Genomic DNA, 22,214 nt, shown 5'->3' with positions numbered 1-22,214 from the left:
TTTTTTTAATTTTGGTATTAAGAAATCTCTTATTGAAGGCGTTTGTGATGGAACAGATAGTGAGTCATCCACCTGAAGTCTACAAAGATCTCCAGGATGTACACAAGGAGGGGAAAACTACCAGCACACAGGAGAAAAAGTCTGCATTCACTCGTAAGTACTTATAATAATATTGTAAATATATTTCATGATCAGAATGGGATATGTAAATGAAAATCAGCACAAATTAATTTAATGATGTTTGCCTGAATAAACTACGACATGCTAACATTTCATAGTCCTGTGATTGATAACTAATTTAAATGTAATTTATATTTGTCAACATGCCACACCGTATACATAAGTGTACTAATACTCTTTATGATTATGCCATAATTAATTATTAATACTTATGTTAATGTATGAACTTTAAAAAAATTTGGAAAGGTATTTACGAGTAAATTTGTTGGGACCGGGCCCTCGGGGAAAAAAAAAATCAGCTAACGCCTTTTTATTCCCGTATATAGGGAGTAGGCGAGGCGACTTTTAAAAAAAGAATTCTTCTTACTCTTTTAACTAATTTTATAATTAATATCTGATTTATTTCGAACTGTTTAATGTTTGTTACTGAACATTTTATCAAATCATTCTTATTACAATTGCTTTTACATTATTTGATATGGTTTAGTACTTTTCTTACAAGTATTGTTACAATTCATATTTACTTTTGTGTGTTGCAGTCTTTTTTTACTATTTTGCATTATTCATTTACTTTTATTATTCGACATTTCTTATTTATAATCTTATTGTTTTTCATACTAAAGTTACCTTTACAACAAAATTCTAATTGTTTTTATTATAGCTCTGACAAATATTGGAATTTGAATATTATTGAAAAAATACCAATGGATTCTTGTTTAAAGACAGGAACTTTAACACAAGGAGGAGCAAGTACTTCTGCTGACACATCTACTCGTATGATTGGAGAAGATATGGAATTGCAAACTGTGGTTTCTTCAAAAGCTAATATTAAAGAACAAGAGTCATCTAAGAACAGACCAAAACGGAAGTACCATGAAAGTTATTTAAATTTCGTAGGCACTTCGAAACGAAACACACTGATTACAAAGGAAAAGATATACATTTTTTTTAAGAGACGACGTGACTCGCTAGAAAAAATTGAACTTCAAATGGCTAATTGAAGTTAATTTTCAGTTGAAGCAATTGCTACAACTGAAAATGCAACAGAGGCATCTTTTCATGTGAGTTACCGCACTGCAATTCATGGTGAAGCTCATACAATTGGTGAGACGCTCATTAAGCCTTGTGTGAAAGACATTGTATCATGCATATTAAACAAGCAGGTTGCTAAAAAAAAATAGATGCAGTACAATTATCAAATGATACTGTTTCATGCCACATCAAAGATCTTTCTGCTGACATAGAAAAAGAGCTAATTCATTGACTTAGACTGCAGTGAATATTCATTGCAAATGGATGAATCTACAGATGTCGCAGGACTTGCTGTATTACTAGTGTTTGTTCATTACATATTTGATAAAAGTATCGAAGAAGATTTACTCATGTGCGAATATCTACAAGAAAAAACTACCGGAGAAGATATATTCAACTATATTAATAATTATATTACAAAACAGGAAATCGGTTGGGAGAAGTGTATTGATATTTGTACAGATGGTGCTCAAGCAATGGAAGGAAAGATGAAGGGAGTTGTAACACGTATCCTGCAAGTAGCTACAAGAGCCACCAAAAGTCATTGTGCTTTGCATAGACAAGCACTAGTAACAAAAATAATTCGTACATATTTAAAAACTATTTTGGATGAAGCCCAAAAAATGATCAACTATGTAAAATCTCGACCACTTCAATCCAGATTATTTAAAATTTTGTGCAATAAAATGGGTAGCATATAATGCACTTTTATTACATACTGAAGTGAGATGGCTATCCAGAGGAAAAGCATTATTGAGGCTCTTTGATCTTCGTAGTGAGTTAATGGTCTTCTTGATGTCACATAATTTAGAACAAAATTTTATTGAATTATTACGAAATTCTTCATGGTCTTGCGTATGTGTCTTGCGATCTGGCAGATATTTTTACAAAGTGCAATGAAATTAACTTATCATTACAAGGAAAGAATATTACAATTTTTAATACAAGAGATAAAATTGCATCTTTTGATAGGAAGTTGCAATTCTGGATTTCTACAGTAGAACAGAATAATTTTGATTGTTTTCCCACCTTGCATGAATTTTTGATTGAAATAAATTCTACAGTAAATGAAGAAGTATCTAACATAATTTTAGAATACTTGCATGACTTGCAATCAACCCTTTTGCAATATTTTCCAAAATCCAGTGAGGACAATTCCTGGGTTCTGAATCCATTTACAGTGACAGCTAAGCCAGCAGGCTTCAGCACAAGTGACTATGAAAATCTAATTTACTTAATTAGTGACTGATTTAAAACAAAAATACAAGAAACTGCCAATAAATGATTTCTGGACAAGCGTATCAAAACCAGCTATTTTTGTTTTACTTCCTTTTACAACGACATATTTATGCGAGGCAGGATTTTCATATTATGCTGCAACCAAATCAAAGTCCAGGAACAGATTCGACACTACACCAAATATGAGAATTCAACTTTCTAATATTGTGCCTGATATCAAAAGAATTTTTGATATCAGGCACAATTATTCAAAATTATTCAAAGACCCAAAAACATCGGAGTCATTAAAAACTTAATTTGCAATATACGTTTTACTATTTTTATGTGTTTTGTTTTTACTAATTAACATTTGACAATAAATGATGGTTTTTTTTCTTAATGCTTAGATTTACTCATTTATTTTATTTATAGTTTCCTAACCTAAAAAACCAGCACACAGGAGAAAAAGTCTGCATTCACTCGTAAGTACTTATAATAATATTATAAATTTTTGGTGATCAGAATGGAATATGTCAATGAAAATCAGCACAGATTAATTCAACGACGGTTTAATTGATGTTTAATTAATTAATAATTAATTATTAATTATCAATCATTAATAATTAATTATCAATCATTAATAATTAATTATCAATTATTAATTAACAATAAAATAAGCTAAATTACCAATTAATTAATACATTACAAAATAATCAAGGTGTTCTGTGAACATTTCAGGATTTGTGAAGTGTTCCGTCGTTGAAAAAGTTTGAGAAACCGTGGTCTAGAGCGAGTATTATATAACCAAAAATAATTACTAAAATTAGTAATATTCACTAAAATAAAACACCGGAGGACATATGCAACTCTGCTAGTGCTCTGCGCTACACTAATGCCACCTAAATGAAGGTGGTGTTAGGATATGTCTGCACTCTGGTGTGCTTCTAGGTATTGAAGAAGTTGACTATTGAAAATGGTCTGCATTGTTCTGTGGGAAATTTTGATATTGAGACCACATTAAGATATGAATAAAGAGTTGAATAAAAATAAAGAATGAAGAACTACCTGAAACAGAACCGCACACTTAATTATTATTATTATCAGCACCTGACCTCCATGGAGTCAGAGATTCATCATGGGAGGTACTCACTATTGCATACAATGCTCATTCAACCACATCTTAAACTGATTCAATGTGTCCACATCCAAAACACAGGCAATGCATTTCACTCACCAACCACCCTCCATTCAAATAACCTGCCTCTCACTCCTTTGCTCACACCCTCCTTATACAGTTTCCAGCAATGGCCTCTTGTTCTACTCCCCTCTCCAATTCTATGAAAAATCTCTTCCATGTCTACCTGATAACAATCCCTGACCAATTTATATGTCTTAATCATATCCCCCCTCTCTTCCTCCTGTTCACAAGGCTCAGCAACGTACATTCTCTCCGTCTGTCCTCGTACTCCACATTCCAAATACCACTGACAGCCTTTGTGAATCTTCTTTGTACCCTTTCCAACATATCCTCGTCACCATGAAAACCTGGTGACCAAATCTGTGCACAATAATCCATATGAGGCCTGATCAAGGCCTTATACAATGGAATCATAACCTCTCTATTTCTGCATGTCAGTGTTCTCTGCATCATTGCCATTATTCGATGTGATGTCTTCACAATTTGTGCAATGTGGCCCCTGAATTTCAGGTCCTTGTCCACCATCACTCCTAGATCTCTCATCTCCTCTACTTCTGTTAAACTTTCCCACACCAAGTGTATACTTGCATCCTATTGTTGCTTACCAAATCTCAAAACCTTACACTTGGCAACATTGAACTGACAGTTCCACTTACCTGCCCATTCATGCAATCTATTCAAGTCCTCTTGTAAGGCATCAGTCTGACTATGCACTGCTCTCTCCCCAGTTCTGCATCATCTGCAAACAGCTGGATATCACTAGTTAAACCCAACCTAATATCATTAACATACAAATTGAACAAAAAAAAATGGCCCCAAAATTGACTCCTGCAACACTCCACTGGTGACCTTTCTCTTTCGAGATACTGCATCCCCATATACAACTTTCTGTTACCTATCTGACAGCCAGTCACTGATCCAACACGAAGTCTGTTATCCAATCCCATCTGTTTTAATTTATTTAAGAGTTTGTCACGTGACAGTATATCAAAAGCCTTTGCAAAATCCAAGTACACCACTGTATATGCATCTCCCCTGTCCAAAGTATTTGTCATCTTGTTATAGTACATAAGTAAGTTAGTGAAACATGATCTCTCCTTAACAAAACCATGCTGATAACCACAGAGAATACTGCTGTTATCATCCTGTTTCTAACCTACTTCTCACCAATCTCTCCAGGACCTTCACCATATCTCCAGATATACAGACCGGTCTATAATTTGAAGCTACAGCCTTATTATTATTATTAAACAAGACCTCATGGAGTCATAGACTCATCTGGGAGGTCCTTTTATCACACACACATCTCATCATACCGTGTCTTAAACACACTCAAACTCCTTGCAGACACCACACTCTCAGGCAAGGCATTCCAATCATTCACAACTCTGCATGAAAAAAACCTGCCTCTCACTTCCATACTCACACCCTCTTTATACAGTTTTCAGGGATGACCTCTGGTTCTCCCCTGATCTCCCACTATTCTCTGTAGAACTTCTCCACCATTGATCTTATAACAACCCCTTACCAACTTGTAGGTCTCTATCATATCTCCCCTCTTCCTTCTCTCCACTAGACTCTGCAAATTGCATCTTCTCAATCTTTCCTCATACTCAACATTCCAGAGGTCAGAAACTACCTTATCACTGCCTTTATGTACCCTCCTTCCACTCCCTTGGAACCTGTGCTGTTGCAAAACTCTTGTTAAACACGTATGCCAATGCTTCTGCCAGTTCCCTGGAACATTCTCTTAAGATGCGTGGTGATATTTCATCAAATCCTATCACCTTATTAACCTCAAGGTTATTTATTTCTGCAACTACCTCCTGCTCACTCACAATTAAGCCATCCTCTCCTGTGTCCTCTACACCTAAGTTTCTCATGATTCCACCCTGATCAGGATGAAACACATTTATAAATTTTATCACTGAATACCTCAACAATATCTTCTGCAGCAGTTACCATTCTACCACTTTCATCCTTTAACTTCATCTTTCCATGACCATTCTTCCTTCTACTTGCCACATAACTAAAAAACTCTCTGGGGTTTTTCTTAGCCTGATTTGCCAATTTCTGCTCATACTCTACTTTTGTTTTCCTTATTAACTTGGTTTTGAACACAAGACAATCAGAAAAATTCTTTATACATCTCCTGCAACTCCCTTACTTGAACAAGATTTCAAGAATGCAATCATGCTGTCTTACGTCAAGAATGTCAAAGACAAAGTGGCTGCATTGCTCCATGAGTACAACATAAAAGTGGCTTTTTTACCTTTACAAAAAATATCAAGATTCCCACATCCACCAAAATCTTCACATCATTCCATGAAAAAACCGGCTGTCTATGAGATTCATTGCTCTTGTGGCATTTGTTATGTAGGCCAGATAGGAAGATTATTATTATTATTATTATTACGGGTATCTCCATGGAGTCAGTAGACTCATCGCGGGAGACCCAAACTAGCAAAACAATATCTGTCATATCTCTTCTTGAATTCATTTACAGATGAAGAGCTCACAACAAAGTCAGGCAATGAATTCCACTCATTCACCACCCTCCAGGCAAAAAACCTTGTTCTGACACCTTTGTTAACCACACTCTTCTTTAATTTCCAGAGATGACCTCTTGTTCTTCCATCACTATCACACAGCTGAAACATTTCCCCTGCATCATAGAGAGAAAGATAGAGAGAAAGATCTGCATATCTGAACACATAAAAGCTGTCAATAAAAGAATAGAGCATAAATCAGGCCTGGCATTCCACACATTACATTGATCATAATGTTTTACAAGAAAATTTAAAGAAGGCTCACAAATGCTTAAGATCCCTACACAGTGGAATAAAAATCAAGGCTTAATTTTACATCAAGTATGGTCTGCTTTCATCAAAAAGGTAACTGCCACTGATGATATAACACAAGTGACACCACAGAATGCGATAGCAACAACAACTAGCAATGTTCCAACATACATACAGTAATGAATTTACCATTTGTGAAGTTATCAAAAACATCTAATATGTGTAATTAATTGTCAATAGACTTTTGTTGTATAAAACATTTATGTCCCACTACCCCTGATGACATAAGTTTTATGACGTATAAAATAGTCAGATTTTAATTACTTATTTTTATTAAACACTTTATTCACCTTATAATGTGGTCTCTATACTGCTAAACCACAGAAACTTACATTTGCAACTTCCTCAATTATTTCAGAGAGAATTGAAGTGATGGCAAGTAGTCAGTAGTTGGATGGTAGGATTTTACTTCCCTTTTTTGCATTGAACAAAACAATAATTCCTTGGCAAGTTTTATTTATAATTTGTAACCAAGTGAAAACATAGAAACACCGAGTCTAATAAGTCAAAACTAAGAAAAGTAACATTGATTATGCTACTGTTGATAGGGATATCTTCATGTGTGGTTAAGGATACAAGATTGTATTGAGGATTAGAAAATGGAAGCAACAACTGCCATTTAGTTTTCAGCAGAATAAAATTGAATAGCATATTATTATTCAGGCCTCCATGGAGTCAAAAGACTCATCGTGAGAGGTCCTTGCTAGGAAACACAAAGTCTATCAAGACACATCGTGGGAGGTCCATCTTAGGAAACACAAAGTCTATCATACCACTCCTTAAATTCATTATATTGAAAAGAAGAGTGTGTAAGAAAGCTCTAAAATGAAGCAAAGCTGAGCAGCTTTCTGAGGAGAACTTTACGTAGACTGAATTTATACAAACAGTATTCAGGAATAAATGAAAGAGTTCAAAACAATAAGTAAAACCTGGAGATTCAGTGGCAAACTCAGAAGACAACATTGATTGATTCGGTCAGAGAGGCATGTAGTGAGGCTGTCTGCAATGATAGGAAAATCAGAACATCATGATGGACTCAGGAAGTTAAAGAAGTAGACAATGAAAAGAAGAAAGTGTATCGAGTTTCTGGTAAGTAAATAGACTGTGATCTGTGAGAATACAGGGAAAAATTTAATAAAGCAAAGAAATTCATGGAAAATGTTGGTATGAATACAGAAAATAAATATCTAGAAGTTGACAAAATATTCTGGAGGCTATTGAAAAAGCTCAGACATTAGGAAATAACACTATAAAAGGAGCACATGAAAACTGAATACAAGGATATTCTAGATGTCAGGAGTAATTAAGAGCTGATAAATGAAAGAGACAGTGGAAGCATGGTGGTAGGAAACACTTACCAGACATGAAGTCAGGAATATATATATATATCAATACTTGAAATTGAAGATGTTGGAAGTTTTTTCCCACTTGGTTGAACTATAATAAATTTAGTTTAATCCTTTATCCAAGTGTAAGCAAACAAAGTTTGCACCCGAAGTATCTTCAGGATGGGAACTTGTATAGGCAAATATGACTTCTCCATTACTTCCACCTTGGCATCAGCACCTCTGGGTCTGGCTCCCACTGACAAGACCTTAATAAAGGTTGAAACTGGTCTGGGTAGTGACCCTTCCCTTAATGCATAGCATTATACATGTCCACAAGGAAATGTGCTTTGCATTGTGGGAGATACTAAGACAAGGAGCGAGGAGAGCTTAGTCCACTTTTACCACGAGTTGCCTCAGTCCTGAAGATACTTCAGGTGCAAACTTTGTTTGCTTACACTTGGATAAAGGATTAAACTAAATTTATTATGTTTCATTGGATAGTGCCATTTTTATCCCTGTTTTCTCTGATTGCATTATTTCTTGACAAATATATTACACAGACTGCAAGTGTCTCTTTCTTCACACTATCACTCTCATTCATCCTTTTGAGCGTCTGTACTTTTCAGTACATGCATCCAACTTTTGCTTTCATTCATTCTTTCCATTTTTCCCACTTTCGATTCTTTCATCATGCTATTTCCGGTTTCTTTCATTCTTTCAATTTTGTTTCCTTCTGCCACATTTGCCTCGTTTTCATTCTTTTTACCATCCATTATGGTTTTCAAATCACTCGTTTTCTTTTTCAATGCTTTCTTAACAATTTTTTGCCTTTCTTTCACACCATGCTTCTCTTTCAAACAAGCACTTATTCTTCCCTCAACATTGTCGCTACTAACACTTTCTTTTATCAAATTCATGTTATCACTCCTCAAATCCTCGTTTAGCTCACAGTTAGCACATACCCTCTTTCCACTAGCACTAAATGTCCACAAACCATCTATATAATCAAAAGAATACAGGTAGCACACCTCGCACTTCACGAAACAATTGAAGTCTAAGTTAAAGACATTTTCAGGGATTACAAAAAATCTTTTTATAACAACACACACACACACAAAAATAATACAATAGTGAGTGAAACTAAAGTCCTATCTAGGTAGTGCACCCTCTATGGGCATTTGCAGGTGGCCTAGGATGTATAGAGGGATCTCTGATAATTAATGTTTCCTAGATTTTGGGAAGTTTAATGCAACCGCATTTGTTTAAATTCGGTTGATTCCTGAGTGCAGATGCAGATTCAAAGAATAGTCTTTCTTTTTTGAATTTACTATGTGGAGCATGGTGGTTTTTATTCCAGGAGATCCTGTGGGTTGTATCCAAAACATGATCTGCAAGGCCAGATTGTGACCATAATCGTTATTGCAGATGTATGACTTGTGTTCTTCTAACTGGATGGTTGCTGATCTACCTGTCTGTTCGAAGTAAGCCGATTTACAGACACGAGGTACTCTATATACTCCAGGCACTTAGAGAGAAGGGAGCTGGTCTTTGGTGGAATGGATAAGGACAGCAAGTTTACAATGGGGCTTAAAAGCTGTATGGAGGTTGTACTTTTTTTAATGATCTGGCTATTTTTTCTGATGTACCACAGATGTAAGGTATGGTGATGGCATTTCTGAAGTTCTCCTGAAGAGATGGACAGGGAATGGGGAAGGACTTCATTATATTTTTAATTGTATTCACTGTAGCAATTGGAAAGGAAGGTGTTGTGTAAGTGTTTGAGTTTGGTTAAAAGGGCAGTTTCACTGGAACAAAGATTGTGGGCTCTATATTTTAATAATGCCACATTGCTGAGAGGGATGGTGGTGGTGGTGAAGACTGAGAGAGAAGGGAGCTGGTCTTTGGTGGAACGGATAAGGGCAGCAAGTTTACAGTGGGGCTTAAAAGCTGTATGGAGGTTGTACTTTTTTAATGATCTGGCTATTTTTTCTGATGTACCACAGATGTAAGGTATGGTGATGGCTTTTCTGAAGTCCTTCTGAAGAGATGATCGGGGAATGGGGAAGGACTTCATTATTTTTTTAATTCTGTATTCACTGTTGCAATTGGAAAGGAAGGTGTTGTTTAAGTTTTGAGTTCGGTTGAAAGGGCAGTTTCACTGGAACAAAGATTGTGGGCTCTATTGGCAAGAGTTTTAATAATGCCACATTGCTGAGAGGGGTGGTGGTGGTGGTGGTGGGAGAGTTTGTGAATGTATCTGCCTGTATGAGTAGGTTTTCTATATACAGAGAAAGAAAGGCTACCATTATTTGTAATGAGTTATTTGTAATCCCTGAAGATGTCTCTGTGACAGAAACAAATAACTCATGACCCAGACACATTAGATTCCTTCCTCGGTCACCTCAATAGTCTACATCCAAGAATCCAGTTTTCGATGGAAAATGAAAATAACAATAGTTTACCCTTCCTAGACACCTTAATAACATGCCTTCCTAATGGTAGCCTTTCTTTCTCGGAAGTATTAATAATTAGTTTTAATCCTTTTTCAGTGCTGATAATATTCCATTAAACCTCCAACATGAATTCTTCACAGCACTTAACCCTCAACACATGGATGAGATGATGTAGAGAGAAAGATTTATGAATTATGTTAGCAGTAATGTGTAAAGAGAAAGAAGTGCAGTTTGTTGATGTGTGGAATGAGTTTGAAGGAAGAATTGAACTATATGAGAGTGATGGACTGTATTTAATTTTGGACAAGCTGCTGCTGAAAGTTACAGAAATGAATGCAGAGAATGAATCTGATCAAGTAAGAAGCTAGTGAAATAGCACGAGAGTAAGGAAGGAGAGACTGAAGTGGTAGTTATGGATGAAGAGGAGGGTAGCATGAATGTAGAGAATGAAAGAAGAAGAGTACAAGAGAAATAGAGAAATAGGGAAGCTCATGATGGACAGAGAAACACAGAATGTGAAAGGTTAATGCTCCAAGAGGATGTGAATGCTATATAAACAAAAAAGGGAAGGAGATGACCTTTCGTTTATACATGATCTATGATCAAGGGAAAACAGTTGAATTTGAAGAAGGTTCTAAGATTAAAAAGGAGAAAAAGAAATGGCTCGAGTTGAGCATGCAGAATTCACATCTAATAAGTGTTATCAGCAAAACTTGTTACAGATCCATGAATGAACTGTTATGTTTGCATAGAAATGCTAGAAGCATAAGAAAGAAGGCAAATGAAACAGTTGCACTGATTGAGTGTGTTCACCCAAAAATTGTTGGAATAAGTGAGACATGGTTGCATGATGATGACATTATTATTATTAACATTTGACCTCCATGGAGTCAGAGATTCATCGTGGGAGGTACTCACTACTGCATACAATGCTCATCCAACCACATCTTAAACTGATTCAATGTATCCACATCCACAACACACTCAGGCTTATAGTGCACGTTTGTGTTTTTTACTAACTGAGTCACTCTCCTGACTTGTTCTTTATATTCTTCATGTAACTTATGATTACCATTATTCATTTTGTACCACCTCCAAATTGCCTTCTTCTTTCAGATTTCATGTATATGCCCCTCATTCATCCATTTTACATCTACCTTATTCAGCCTTTTGATCTTCGGAATACATTCCCACATTGATGCTGTTATTTATTTCTTTGTAAAGTCCCAAGCAGCATTTATTTCCTTGTCACTAAACTCATCATTCCATGTTCCAAGTTGTCTCCTAACTAGTCATAACTACTAGCCTTGTACTTCCACATATATCTTTTCCTAACACAAGTCTGCATATGGGTAGCCACAATCCAGGTCATCACTTCATGATCACTCTCACAAACTGGAGGAAAATGCGAAAATCCATTCACAATTACATCCTCTGATGAAATGATGACATCTAGAACTCATGATCCTCGCATGCCTTTCTTTATGTGTTGCCTCTCAAGAACTAGTTATCTCTAGTTATCTCTCAAGAACTCAAGAAATTCATTTTCCTTATTCTCAAATGCTATCTCTTCATTCCAATCTAAACCACAATAATTAAAATCACCCATAATAATTACTCTTCTTTTGTTCACTAATACGAGTTGTTTACACATTTCTTCATCACCACCTTTCACATTCCCAGGCTTATAACGACAACCAACTAATTATGTCTTCTTGTCAACCTCCACGTTACACCACACTGCCTCATAACCATTGCTACTATCCCCCTCCCAATTCATGTCTACCTTATGTGAACTTAATTACCCTGCTATAATCAGCACTCCCCCTTCCCTTCCTGCCATTTCTATCCTCACAAAAAATACTGTACCCGTCCATTTCTATTCCCGTTACGATATCATCTTCATTCAACCATGTTTCACTTATTCCAATGATTTGGGGGTGAATAAACTTAATCACTGAAATCATTTCCTTCCCTTTATTTCTGATACTTCTGGCATTTGTAAACAAACACAACAGTTCATTTTTAGGTCTATAGCCAGTCCTATCCAAGCCATATGTTGGTTGTGATTTCCCCACTACACTTGCCAAATCACCTTTATCACAGCTTACCACATATATCTGTCCAGTCTCCACTTCTCCACCCACATTGAAATATACTCCATCTTCTTACACACATTCACTGCCACTTTCAACATTCACTTTCTCTCTCTATGCCATGTCATCCTGTCCACCGAGCTCCCCCCCCCATTTCCCTGTTCCTCTTGTATTCCTTTCCCCTCTTCCTCTCTCACACTACTGCTGTTTCCACTGCCAAGCACTTTTGCCTCTACCATACTGCTCTTCTGAATTTTCTCTTCATCTCTTCCTTCTGATCTCTGGCATGCATCACACACTATATTTCCATCCAGCAACACTTTCTCCAACACACTCACTCCAAAACCATTTAAATGCAACCCATCATGACATCCTGACAGAAATAGATATGGAAGGGTATGTTGTGTTTTGTAAATATAGAAAGGATTTAAAGAGAGTACTATTGATGAAGAGCAAGAATTATATATATATATATATATACAAGGTGGATGTGCAAGAAGGAAGGAGCAACAGTGGTTTTGAGGCAGTATGCTGTGAGATAGAGATGAACAGAATGAAATCCTTAGATGTTGTTATAGATCTAGATAGATGGAGTATATTTCAATGTGGGTGGAGAAGTGGAGACTGGACAGATATATGTGGTAAGCTGTGATAAAGGTGATTTGGCAGGTGTAGTGGGGGAAATCACAACCAACATATGGCTTGGATAGGACTGGCTATAGATCTAAAAATGAACTGTTGTGTTTGTTTACAAATGCCAGAAGTATCAGAAATAAAGGCGATGAAATGATTTCAGTGATTGAGTTTATTCACCCACAAATCATTGGAATAAGTGAAACATGGTTGAATGAAGATGATATCGTAACGAAAATAGAAATGGAAGGGTACAGTATTTTTCATGAGGATAGAAATGGCAGGAAGGGAGGGGAGTGCTGCTGATGATAGCAAGGTACTTAAGTTTACATAAGGTAGACATGAAGGGGGGGGGGGGATAGTAGCAATGGTTATGAGGCAGTGTGGTGTAACGTGGAGGTTGACAGGAAACTAAGTAAATAAGACAGGAAGCTAAGTCAAATTAGCTAAGTAAATAAAAAAGGAGTGATCATTATTGGTGATTTTAATTATGGCAATATAGACTGGAATGATGAGATTGCAACTGGAAATAAAGAAAATGACCATTCACTGACTCATGTTTTAATCACATAACTCTTCACTTCCTTCTTTCCAATCCACAGGTAGCATTCCATTCAATCTATCCCCAAACTCAAGTTTCTAGACATCTGACTACCTCAGTCATTATTCTATGACTGCCTTCCAAAATATATTCATTTCGTCAAAAATCAAGTTACTCAATCTGTTATAGAAGTATGAGAACAGAAGGTATAATGCTCAATGATAAGATTGATTTCTGTATCACATTCATTTGGCATAGAAAGTATACTAGAAGAATTCCTACTTATGTCTTGAAATTAAACCATAAGTAGCAAAACAGATGAGATTTCAATTGATTACTAGAAGAAGAGTTCTAACTTGTAAGAGTAAGGAAACTAGTCTTTCCCCTTTCAAGAATTTGATAACACCATCTCACCTTCTGACATGTATAACTGAACATAAACAACCTCAAACACTTTGCACTATTTATTATTATTATTAAGGGTATCTCCATGGAGTCAGTAGACTCATCACGGGAGACCCAAACTATCAAAACAATATCTATCATATCTGTTCTTGAATTCGTTTAGAGACAAAGCACTCACAACTGAGTCAGTCAATGCATTCCATTCATTCACCACCCTCCAGGCAAAAAACCTTGTTCTGACACCTTTGTTAACCACACTCTTCTTTAATTTCCAGAGATGACCTCTTGTTCTTCCATCACTATCGCACAGCTGAAACATTTCCCCTGCATCAATTTATAAAAACGTTTTAGTAATTTAAATGTTTCTATCATATCCCCCTCTTCTCCACATATCAACCAACCTCTGCAATCCACAAGCACTCAATCTATCAATGTAGTGAGCATTTTTTTTACATCACTCAGAAACTTAGTCACTCTACTCTGAACCCTCTCCACAACCTCCTCATCTCTAAGGAATCCAGGTGACCAAACTTGAGCATAGTCTTCCAAATGTGAAAGTATCAAGGCTTTATAATGGGGAATAATAATCTCTTTATCTCTGGATGTCAGTGTGTTCCTCAACAACCAAGTAATCCTATGTGCAATCTTGGACACCTTAGCAATGTGCCCTCTGAACTTCATCTCCCTACCTACCAACACCCCTAAGTTCCTAGCCTCATCAATCTCTTGGAGTACCATTCCATCAATGTAGTACACAGCTGGTAATCTTTTAATCCCAAAACGAATAACTTTACACTTTTCCACATTGAACTGACATCCATTTTCTTTTGCCCACTTTACCAGCTTATTTAAATCATCCTGCAAACTCTCAACAACAGCTTGATTTTTTATTGCGCTGCCCAACTTTGCATCATCAGCAAACAACTGAATATCTCCCTTTAAGCCATTTCCTATATAATTTATGTACAAATTAACACGTTCATTGCCAAGTTGAAAATTGGAATTTCGTGTGGTGGCCAAATTTTTTATATTTTTTTATTTAGTTTTTATTCTGCTCAAAATAAGTTAATATATTATTTATGTGCTTTTATGTACATAGGATTTATGTACTCTAAATATCTATTACGCGATATCGCGTGATATGTAATTCGGTCAAATAAGTCATATATTTTACAAATAAAAAACATTTAAATATAATCATTATAACTTTAATTATCAGTCTTTTATAATTACATAGAATTTTTAAAAATAACGTACAAATAGAAAAAAATAATTATCAAAAATCAACATTTATAGGTAACTTACTAAAAAAAAAAAAAAAAAAAAAAACAATACTCAAAATAAATAAAAACCAAACTTCAAGCACGCTAAATCAACTAATAACTAAACAAAATCGTTGCGTCGTTGCCTTGTCCGAACGCTGCCACAGTGCGCACTGGCTAACATAAGCAATAGACAATGGCTGGCGGCCATCCCCACTCCACGAAAGTCGATCCCTTCCCTAGTGGCCAATATAAATATTAAGCGGCGTTTCGCTGCTGCCGTTATACTATTCCGCTTAGAAACTGCGCGATTGGCCGGCTGGTGAGAACTCACATCACGCGATATTGCGTGATTGGCAATTAACATGTTCAACAACAATGGCCTAAGCACAGAGCCCAGAGGCAAACCACTGGTCACCTGCCTCATCCTGGACTCTGCTCCTCCATACACCACCTTCTGGTAGAAGCCATTCTCCTATCCATATCACCAGTTTAGTATTCATCCGCTCCAATTTACGCAGTGGTTTTTCACATGGGATATCCTGTCAAAAGCCTTAGCAAAGTCCAGAAGTACTACTGTGTAGCCAGTTCCTTTGTCCAACTCAGATGCCATTGTATTATGAAAAGTTAATAGATTGCTAAGGCAGGATTGGCCTTTAACAAAACCATGTTGGCCAATATAGAGTATCATATCCTGATCCACTCATTCTTGAATTTTGTCTTTAACCAACTTCTTCAATACTTTTACCACCACTCCCGAGATGGTGATTGGTCTGTAATTAACTACCACAGTTTTAGAGCCACCTTTATGCAAAGGAACTACTTTGCCTTCCTTCCATTTCCTAGGGACCATACCAGAGTTCAAACTTAAGTTAAATAACCAAGTAAGAGCAGTTGACAATTCCTTTGCACATTCACGCAACACAAAAGCTGATATTCAATCTAAACCTAAAGCAGTGTTCGTATGTAAATATTGCAATATACTAAGTACCTCTGACTTCTTAACTTCAATTCTCACATTAGTTATTGCTACAGGTACAGAGATATTCTCACTTGGATGATAGACTTTTGAAAAAGTGATCACTCAGTAACTCGACTATTACATCTGAATTGGTCACACCTCCATACCTTTGGCACCCACTAAGATTAACCTTCTGAAGTCATTCTTCCTTTTACTTGCCACATAGCGAAAGAACTCTTCAGGATTACCATTGATCTTCTTGGTTAAAGTCTTCTCATAATCCGATTTAGCTTTTCTTACTATGCTGGTAACCTTCCTAGCTTGAGCCTTGTACTGCTCATTGGTGTACTGATTGCCTTTCTACTTGTAAATTCTCCATAACATTTTTTTTTGCGCAGATCAAGCTTGATACTACTACTCATCCATCTAACGCCTACCTTGTTTGTCTCCCTGGCCATGGGAACACAATCTGATATTGCCTTCCTCAGATACCCGCTGATTTTATCCCATGCACTGCTAACATCTTTACCCTGCAATATGTTCTGCCATGGGATTGCTGCAAACTCACTTCGAAGCTTGTTATAATTGCCTAACCTGTAGTTCTGTATATACGAAATACAGAACTACAACCCCTTCTTAAGAGAAGGGGTTGTAGTTCTGTATTTTGCAACCTCCCAAGTCAATACCACATGATCGCTCTCACCAATTGGAGGTAATGAGGCCACCTTACTTATGCATATATCCTTTGAACCAATGACCAGGTGCAACACCCTTACACCACGTGTCCCTTCATTTATGTGCTGTTTCAAGTAATTATCTCATTGAAGATGTATGAATTCCATTTCCTTTTTGCCATGTGATATTTCCTCCTTCCAATTGATATCACCATAATTAAAATTCCCCATAATAAACACTAAACCTGCACTCATAGCACTAATTTGCTGATGCATGAATTCAATATCACCCCCTATAGCAGCAACCAACTGTATAATGGGTTGCATTGGTCACTATTTCACACCAGACCGCCTCAAATGTACTATCATTCACATGTCTGTCATCTTGATATACTACTTTCTTTGGCTGCAACTCATCAGCTATCATCAACAGTACCCCCCCCCCCCCCCATTCTATCTTCTCTATCCTCCCTGAAAATACTGTACCCATCACATTCAATTCCAGTGACTACATCTTCTGCTGATAGCCAAGTTTCACTAATGCCTACAACTTTTGGTGTGACTGCACTGACTAATGCCAAAAATTCTTCCCTCTTATTTCAAATGCTTCTTGCATTTGTATACAAAAATTGCAGATTGCAAATCCTGTGCCAGCTTTAGAACTGATATATATGTCACTAATTTTCAGTAGTCCCTTGTTGATTTTTATCCCCTCTATTCTGCAATTTATTTCGCGAATAAGGATCAACAATTATACAATCACTGCTTAAGTTTCTCCCTCTTACACTCAATCTTTTCAATTTTAGTTTCCCTGCCCAATTACTTCAACTTGTTCAAAAAACAGTAACTTCTTCAATCACTTATGATCTTCCATGTTCAGATGCAACCCATTTCTTGCATACAGCTGTCTTTTTCCTTCAAACACACTCCAGACATTAACAAATTCCAGACCTTTTTTTTTTTTTTTTTTGCACATTCTTGCAATCATATCATTCATTATCATCGCTTGTCTACTAAATTCATAATTGTCAAAACGAGGCTGCACACACACACACACACACACACACACACACACACACACACACACACACACACACACACACACACACACACACACACAATCCTCCCATTGACACTTTTCTTCTTCACGATATCTAACAATGTTCGTAAATCTTTTGCTACCCAATTTATACTACCACTCAGTCATCTTTTCTGCATCATGCCCTCTCTTTATTGTTCCACCAGCCAAGCACTCCTCAGGCATACTGCTCTCCGTACCCTTAATCATAGAATCACTATATATTTTACCACTCATAACTTCATTCAAGTCCAAACAAGAGTCACTCATGGCTTCATTTTCTATGCTATTCAGACATGACACTCCCAGTTTCATTACTCAACGCTCTTTTACTTACTCCCTCACTCTCTCACAACATCTCGTTTCTACTAGACCTCTTGTGCTTCCATTCTGTTGACTCCTAATCACTCCCATACTATTTATTCCTTCATCAATCACCAAAGACACTTCCATACTTAATCCTGTTCATGTTACTTCAGCTAGAGTAATCTCCATGTCCTAATTTCTCTATTCAACCCATTTAACTCAGATTTAACTCCCAGTTTCATTACTCAACGCTCTTTTACTTACTCCCTCACTCTCTCACAACATCTCGTTTCTACTAGACCTCTTGTGCTTCCATTCTGTTGACTCCTAATCACTCCCATACTATTTATTCCTTCATCAATCACCAAAGACACTTCCATACTTAATCCTGTTCATGTTACTTCAGCTAGAGTAATCTCCATGTCCTAATTTCTCTATTCAACCCATTTAACTCAGATTTAATTTCCAGAACTCCAGCCTATCCCGACACTTCTCACATACATCGACATTTTCATTCTTCTCATTTAGCCAAACAGTCCACAGATCCTTCACATTCCTCGGCACATACATATAACAGTTTCTGCAACGCATCCACTGCGAAAAATCCAATGCAGAGCCAGACTTTCGTAGAGAAGTTCTGCAAGCCGCTGGCATACGTTTCTTGTAGGATGCCATCTTTAGTCACAATATATACAACAGAATTCCAAACAATAACACCACTGAAGGACACTTGTATCCAACCAAAGCACAACTGCAGCACAATTTGAGATAAAAAGGCACATTATACTTTAATTTAAAAACATGTTTTCCAGCACAATTTTCATCATTCTCTTGCACAGTATCACATGAGTGGTGATATGACCAAAACACATATTCAATAATATAACTGGGCTTATTTCTTAAGTCACTGCTTCATTGATCATCTTCATTCTTAAGGGAAATACTGCATATTTCATACATGCATCCATGATGGGTTATGACAGATATGCTGGTGAAGTGATAAGTACCTTTCAGAAGTTTTTCACTTCATACACACTGAAATTTATTGGAATATCTTTATATATTACAAAAAAAAAAAAAAAAATACTTTATGTATATAAAATTATTGCTGTCGGTCTAAAAAAAGATGTGATTAATTAATTAATAATTAGCAAAACAAATTTTACCTCTCCGGAGCCCAATATTGAATTCATATATTCTAGAAAGGATTCATCTTTAATTTCATTATCTGTAAAAATAAAAGTTACTCCTTTGCCATCTTTGCCAGCAGTTGTGTACAGAGCTTTTATATTCTCAACTAGATTAGAAACTCCATATGTCCTGCAAAATAAGTAAAAATAAAGGAAACAATCAATTGTACTAATATATATTTGTACAGTTAATTTAAAATGATAACAAACAATGTCAAATGAAGAGATCAAAAATGATAAATGATCACCATGTAAGATATACATTCAGACCATATGAAGCTATTCCAATAATAAATGTAATCCAAGTGTTCAATCTATGCATATTATCATAATAAATAAACATAATAAAGTTTAATGCACTGATAATTTAAAATAATAGCTTATTAGACTGATTTTGTTTTAAAGTTCTTTATTATTATTATTATTATTATTAACATCTGACCTCCATGGAGTCAGAGACTCATGGAGATTTAATGGAATATTTACAGCACTAGGAAAGGTTTAAAAACTTATTTTTGCTTGCTACTAGAATGCATAATGTTATCACTATCTGTTTTACCAAAGATCAGCTCCCCTCCTCTCTCTCAGTGCCTGGAGTATATAAAGTACCCTGTTCCTGTAAGCTGGCTTACTTCGGACAGACAGGTAGATGAGTAACCATCCATTTAGAAGAACACAAATCATACATCTGCAACCACAACTATGGTCAATCAGGCCTCGCATACCATGTTTTGGATACAACCCACACGATCTCCTGAAGAAAAACCACCATGCTCCACTATAGTAAATTCAAAAAAGAAAGACTGTTTTTAGAATCTGTAGCAGCACTCGGAAATTAACTGAATTTAAATAAATATGGTTACATCACCCAAAATGCGAAACATTAATTATCAGAGGTCCCAGTTTACAACCTAGGCTACCTACAAACACTCATAGAGGGTGCACCACCTAAATAGGACTTTTTAGAGTCTTCACATGTTCCACTTCGTATTATGTTGTATTTGAGTGTGTGTTACAAGAGTTATTTGTAATCCCTGAAGATGTCTCAGTGATTGAGACAAAATATTGGAAGCATTAAAATTTGTTTTTAAATCCTTTACCTAGTGATGTAAATATTCCATTAAACCTCCAACATGATGACAAACAATGCTCATCCAACCATGCCTTGAACTGATTCAAAATGTCTATATTCACAACACACTCACAGGCAATGTATTCCACCCATTAAATACTCTCCATGCAAAGAACTTTCTCTTCACTCATCTGCTCACACCCTCCTTATACAGTTTCCAGCAATGGTGTCTTGTCCTCCTCCCCCCACCCATTCTATGAAAAATCTCTTCCATGTCAACCTGATAACAACCCCGTCTCAATCTTATCCCCCCCCCTTCTTCCACCTGTTCACGAGGTTTTGCAACTTACATTCTCTCAATCTGTCCTCGTACTCAACATTCCAAAGACCACTGACCACTTTGTGAATCTTCTCTGGACCCTTTCAAACATATCCTCATCACCATGTAAATCAGGTGATGAAATCTGTGTACAATAATCTATGTGAGGCTTGATCAAGCTTTATATAATGGCATCATAACCTCTCTATTTCTCAATGTCAGGGTCTTCTGCCTCATTGCCATTATCTGGTGTGACTGATTCAATGCATATTATCTCCCATGTACAACTTTCTGATACCTATCTGACAGCCAGTCACTGATCCAACTCTGAAATGTGCTATTCAATTCCATCGGTTTCAATTTATTTAACAGTTTATCATGTGGCAGTCTATCAAAGTTTTTATAAGTGGTATATGGGGTATGCAGTCAGGTTCCTTCTGACTAGTCTCTTATTGTGTTTCTAATAGCCATACTCTGTATCTTGCTCTGTAATGATAATACCATTTGGTTTGAATAAAGTAAGTTTATATATTGGAATGTAAAGAACTGTTATCAGTCTTTTCAAATGAAGGTGAGTTAGTCAGTCATATGGCCAAATAGTGTTTTTTTTTTTCCTGTCAGAAAAAAAGCTGAATTATTTATGGAACACATGCAAACATGCAATATAGAGACAAAAGACATTTGTAGGGTTATTATCTCACTCTATAATGATCTTATCAGCTATATCTGGAGAACAGGCACACAGATCTGGTTGTCTGGGTTCCTTAGAGATGAGGAAGAAGTGCTGAAGATCCAGAGGAGAATGACCAAGACAGTGTAAGTTCTATAGAATGCTCATTTGATGATAGCAAATGAAAGTTTATGGGTTAAAGAGTGCAGCTGATAGACAGAAAAGATGGTACATGACAGAAACATAAGTCATTAAAGAGAGTTTTACATAGCTGATAAAGAAGAAATTTTTCAATACATGACGCAGATGGAGAGAATAAGGAGTCACTCCTACAAATTTGTTAGTGGGCTAACAAATGTGTGAAGACTAAATGTATGGTTGTAGAGTGGTGAATGGATTTCCTGAGTTAGTTATTGTTGCTCCATTGGTGTACAGTATGACAGATACTGTGCAAAAAAATGGTTAGTGTGGATATACAACAGTGAGTTTTGATTCCATGATGATGCCTAAGAAAATAATAATGATTAGTGTAGAGAATGTAGAAGCTGCATGAGGTAGATTTAGTGTAGCATAGCGTAGTGCAGAGTTTCCCAAACTATGTTCCGCAGAACACTGGTGTTCCGCAGAAAGTGAATAAGTGTTCCGTGAAAAATTATCAAAATTAACATGAGCCTGGAATGGTTTTAAATGCTGCAGCAAGTTCAAACATGTTTGAAAATCAAGTGCTCCTCTATTTA

At 36.3% G+C, this 22,214-nt stretch overlaps 1 protein-coding gene across 1 annotated transcript in view; it reads right to left on the bottom strand.

The window, feature by feature from the left end:
• LOC150095635 (dynein axonemal heavy chain 8-like) overlaps positions 1–22,214 on the bottom strand; it is a 2,108,518-nt gene that overhangs the window by 883,101 nt on the left and 1,203,203 nt on the right. The window contains exon 54 of the mRNA XM_090409931.1: positions 19,393–19,546. Coding sequence (XP_090266057.1) covers positions 19,393–19,546 — 154 coding nt within the window. The remainder of the gene's footprint in view (positions 1–19,392; positions 19,547–22,214) is intronic.

Source organism: Typopeltis vanoorti, chromosome 20 (genome assembly GCF_054136105.1).
Source record: "Typopeltis vanoorti isolate ZY-2024b chromosome 20, IOZ_Tvanoo_1.0, whole genome shotgun sequence".
In the NCBI taxonomy this organism is placed as follows: domain Eukaryota; kingdom Metazoa; phylum Arthropoda; class Arachnida; order Uropygi; family Thelyphonidae; genus Typopeltis; species Typopeltis vanoorti.
Note: the sequence above shows the minus strand (reverse complement) of the source record. Positions and strands in the feature narration are given on the sequence as shown.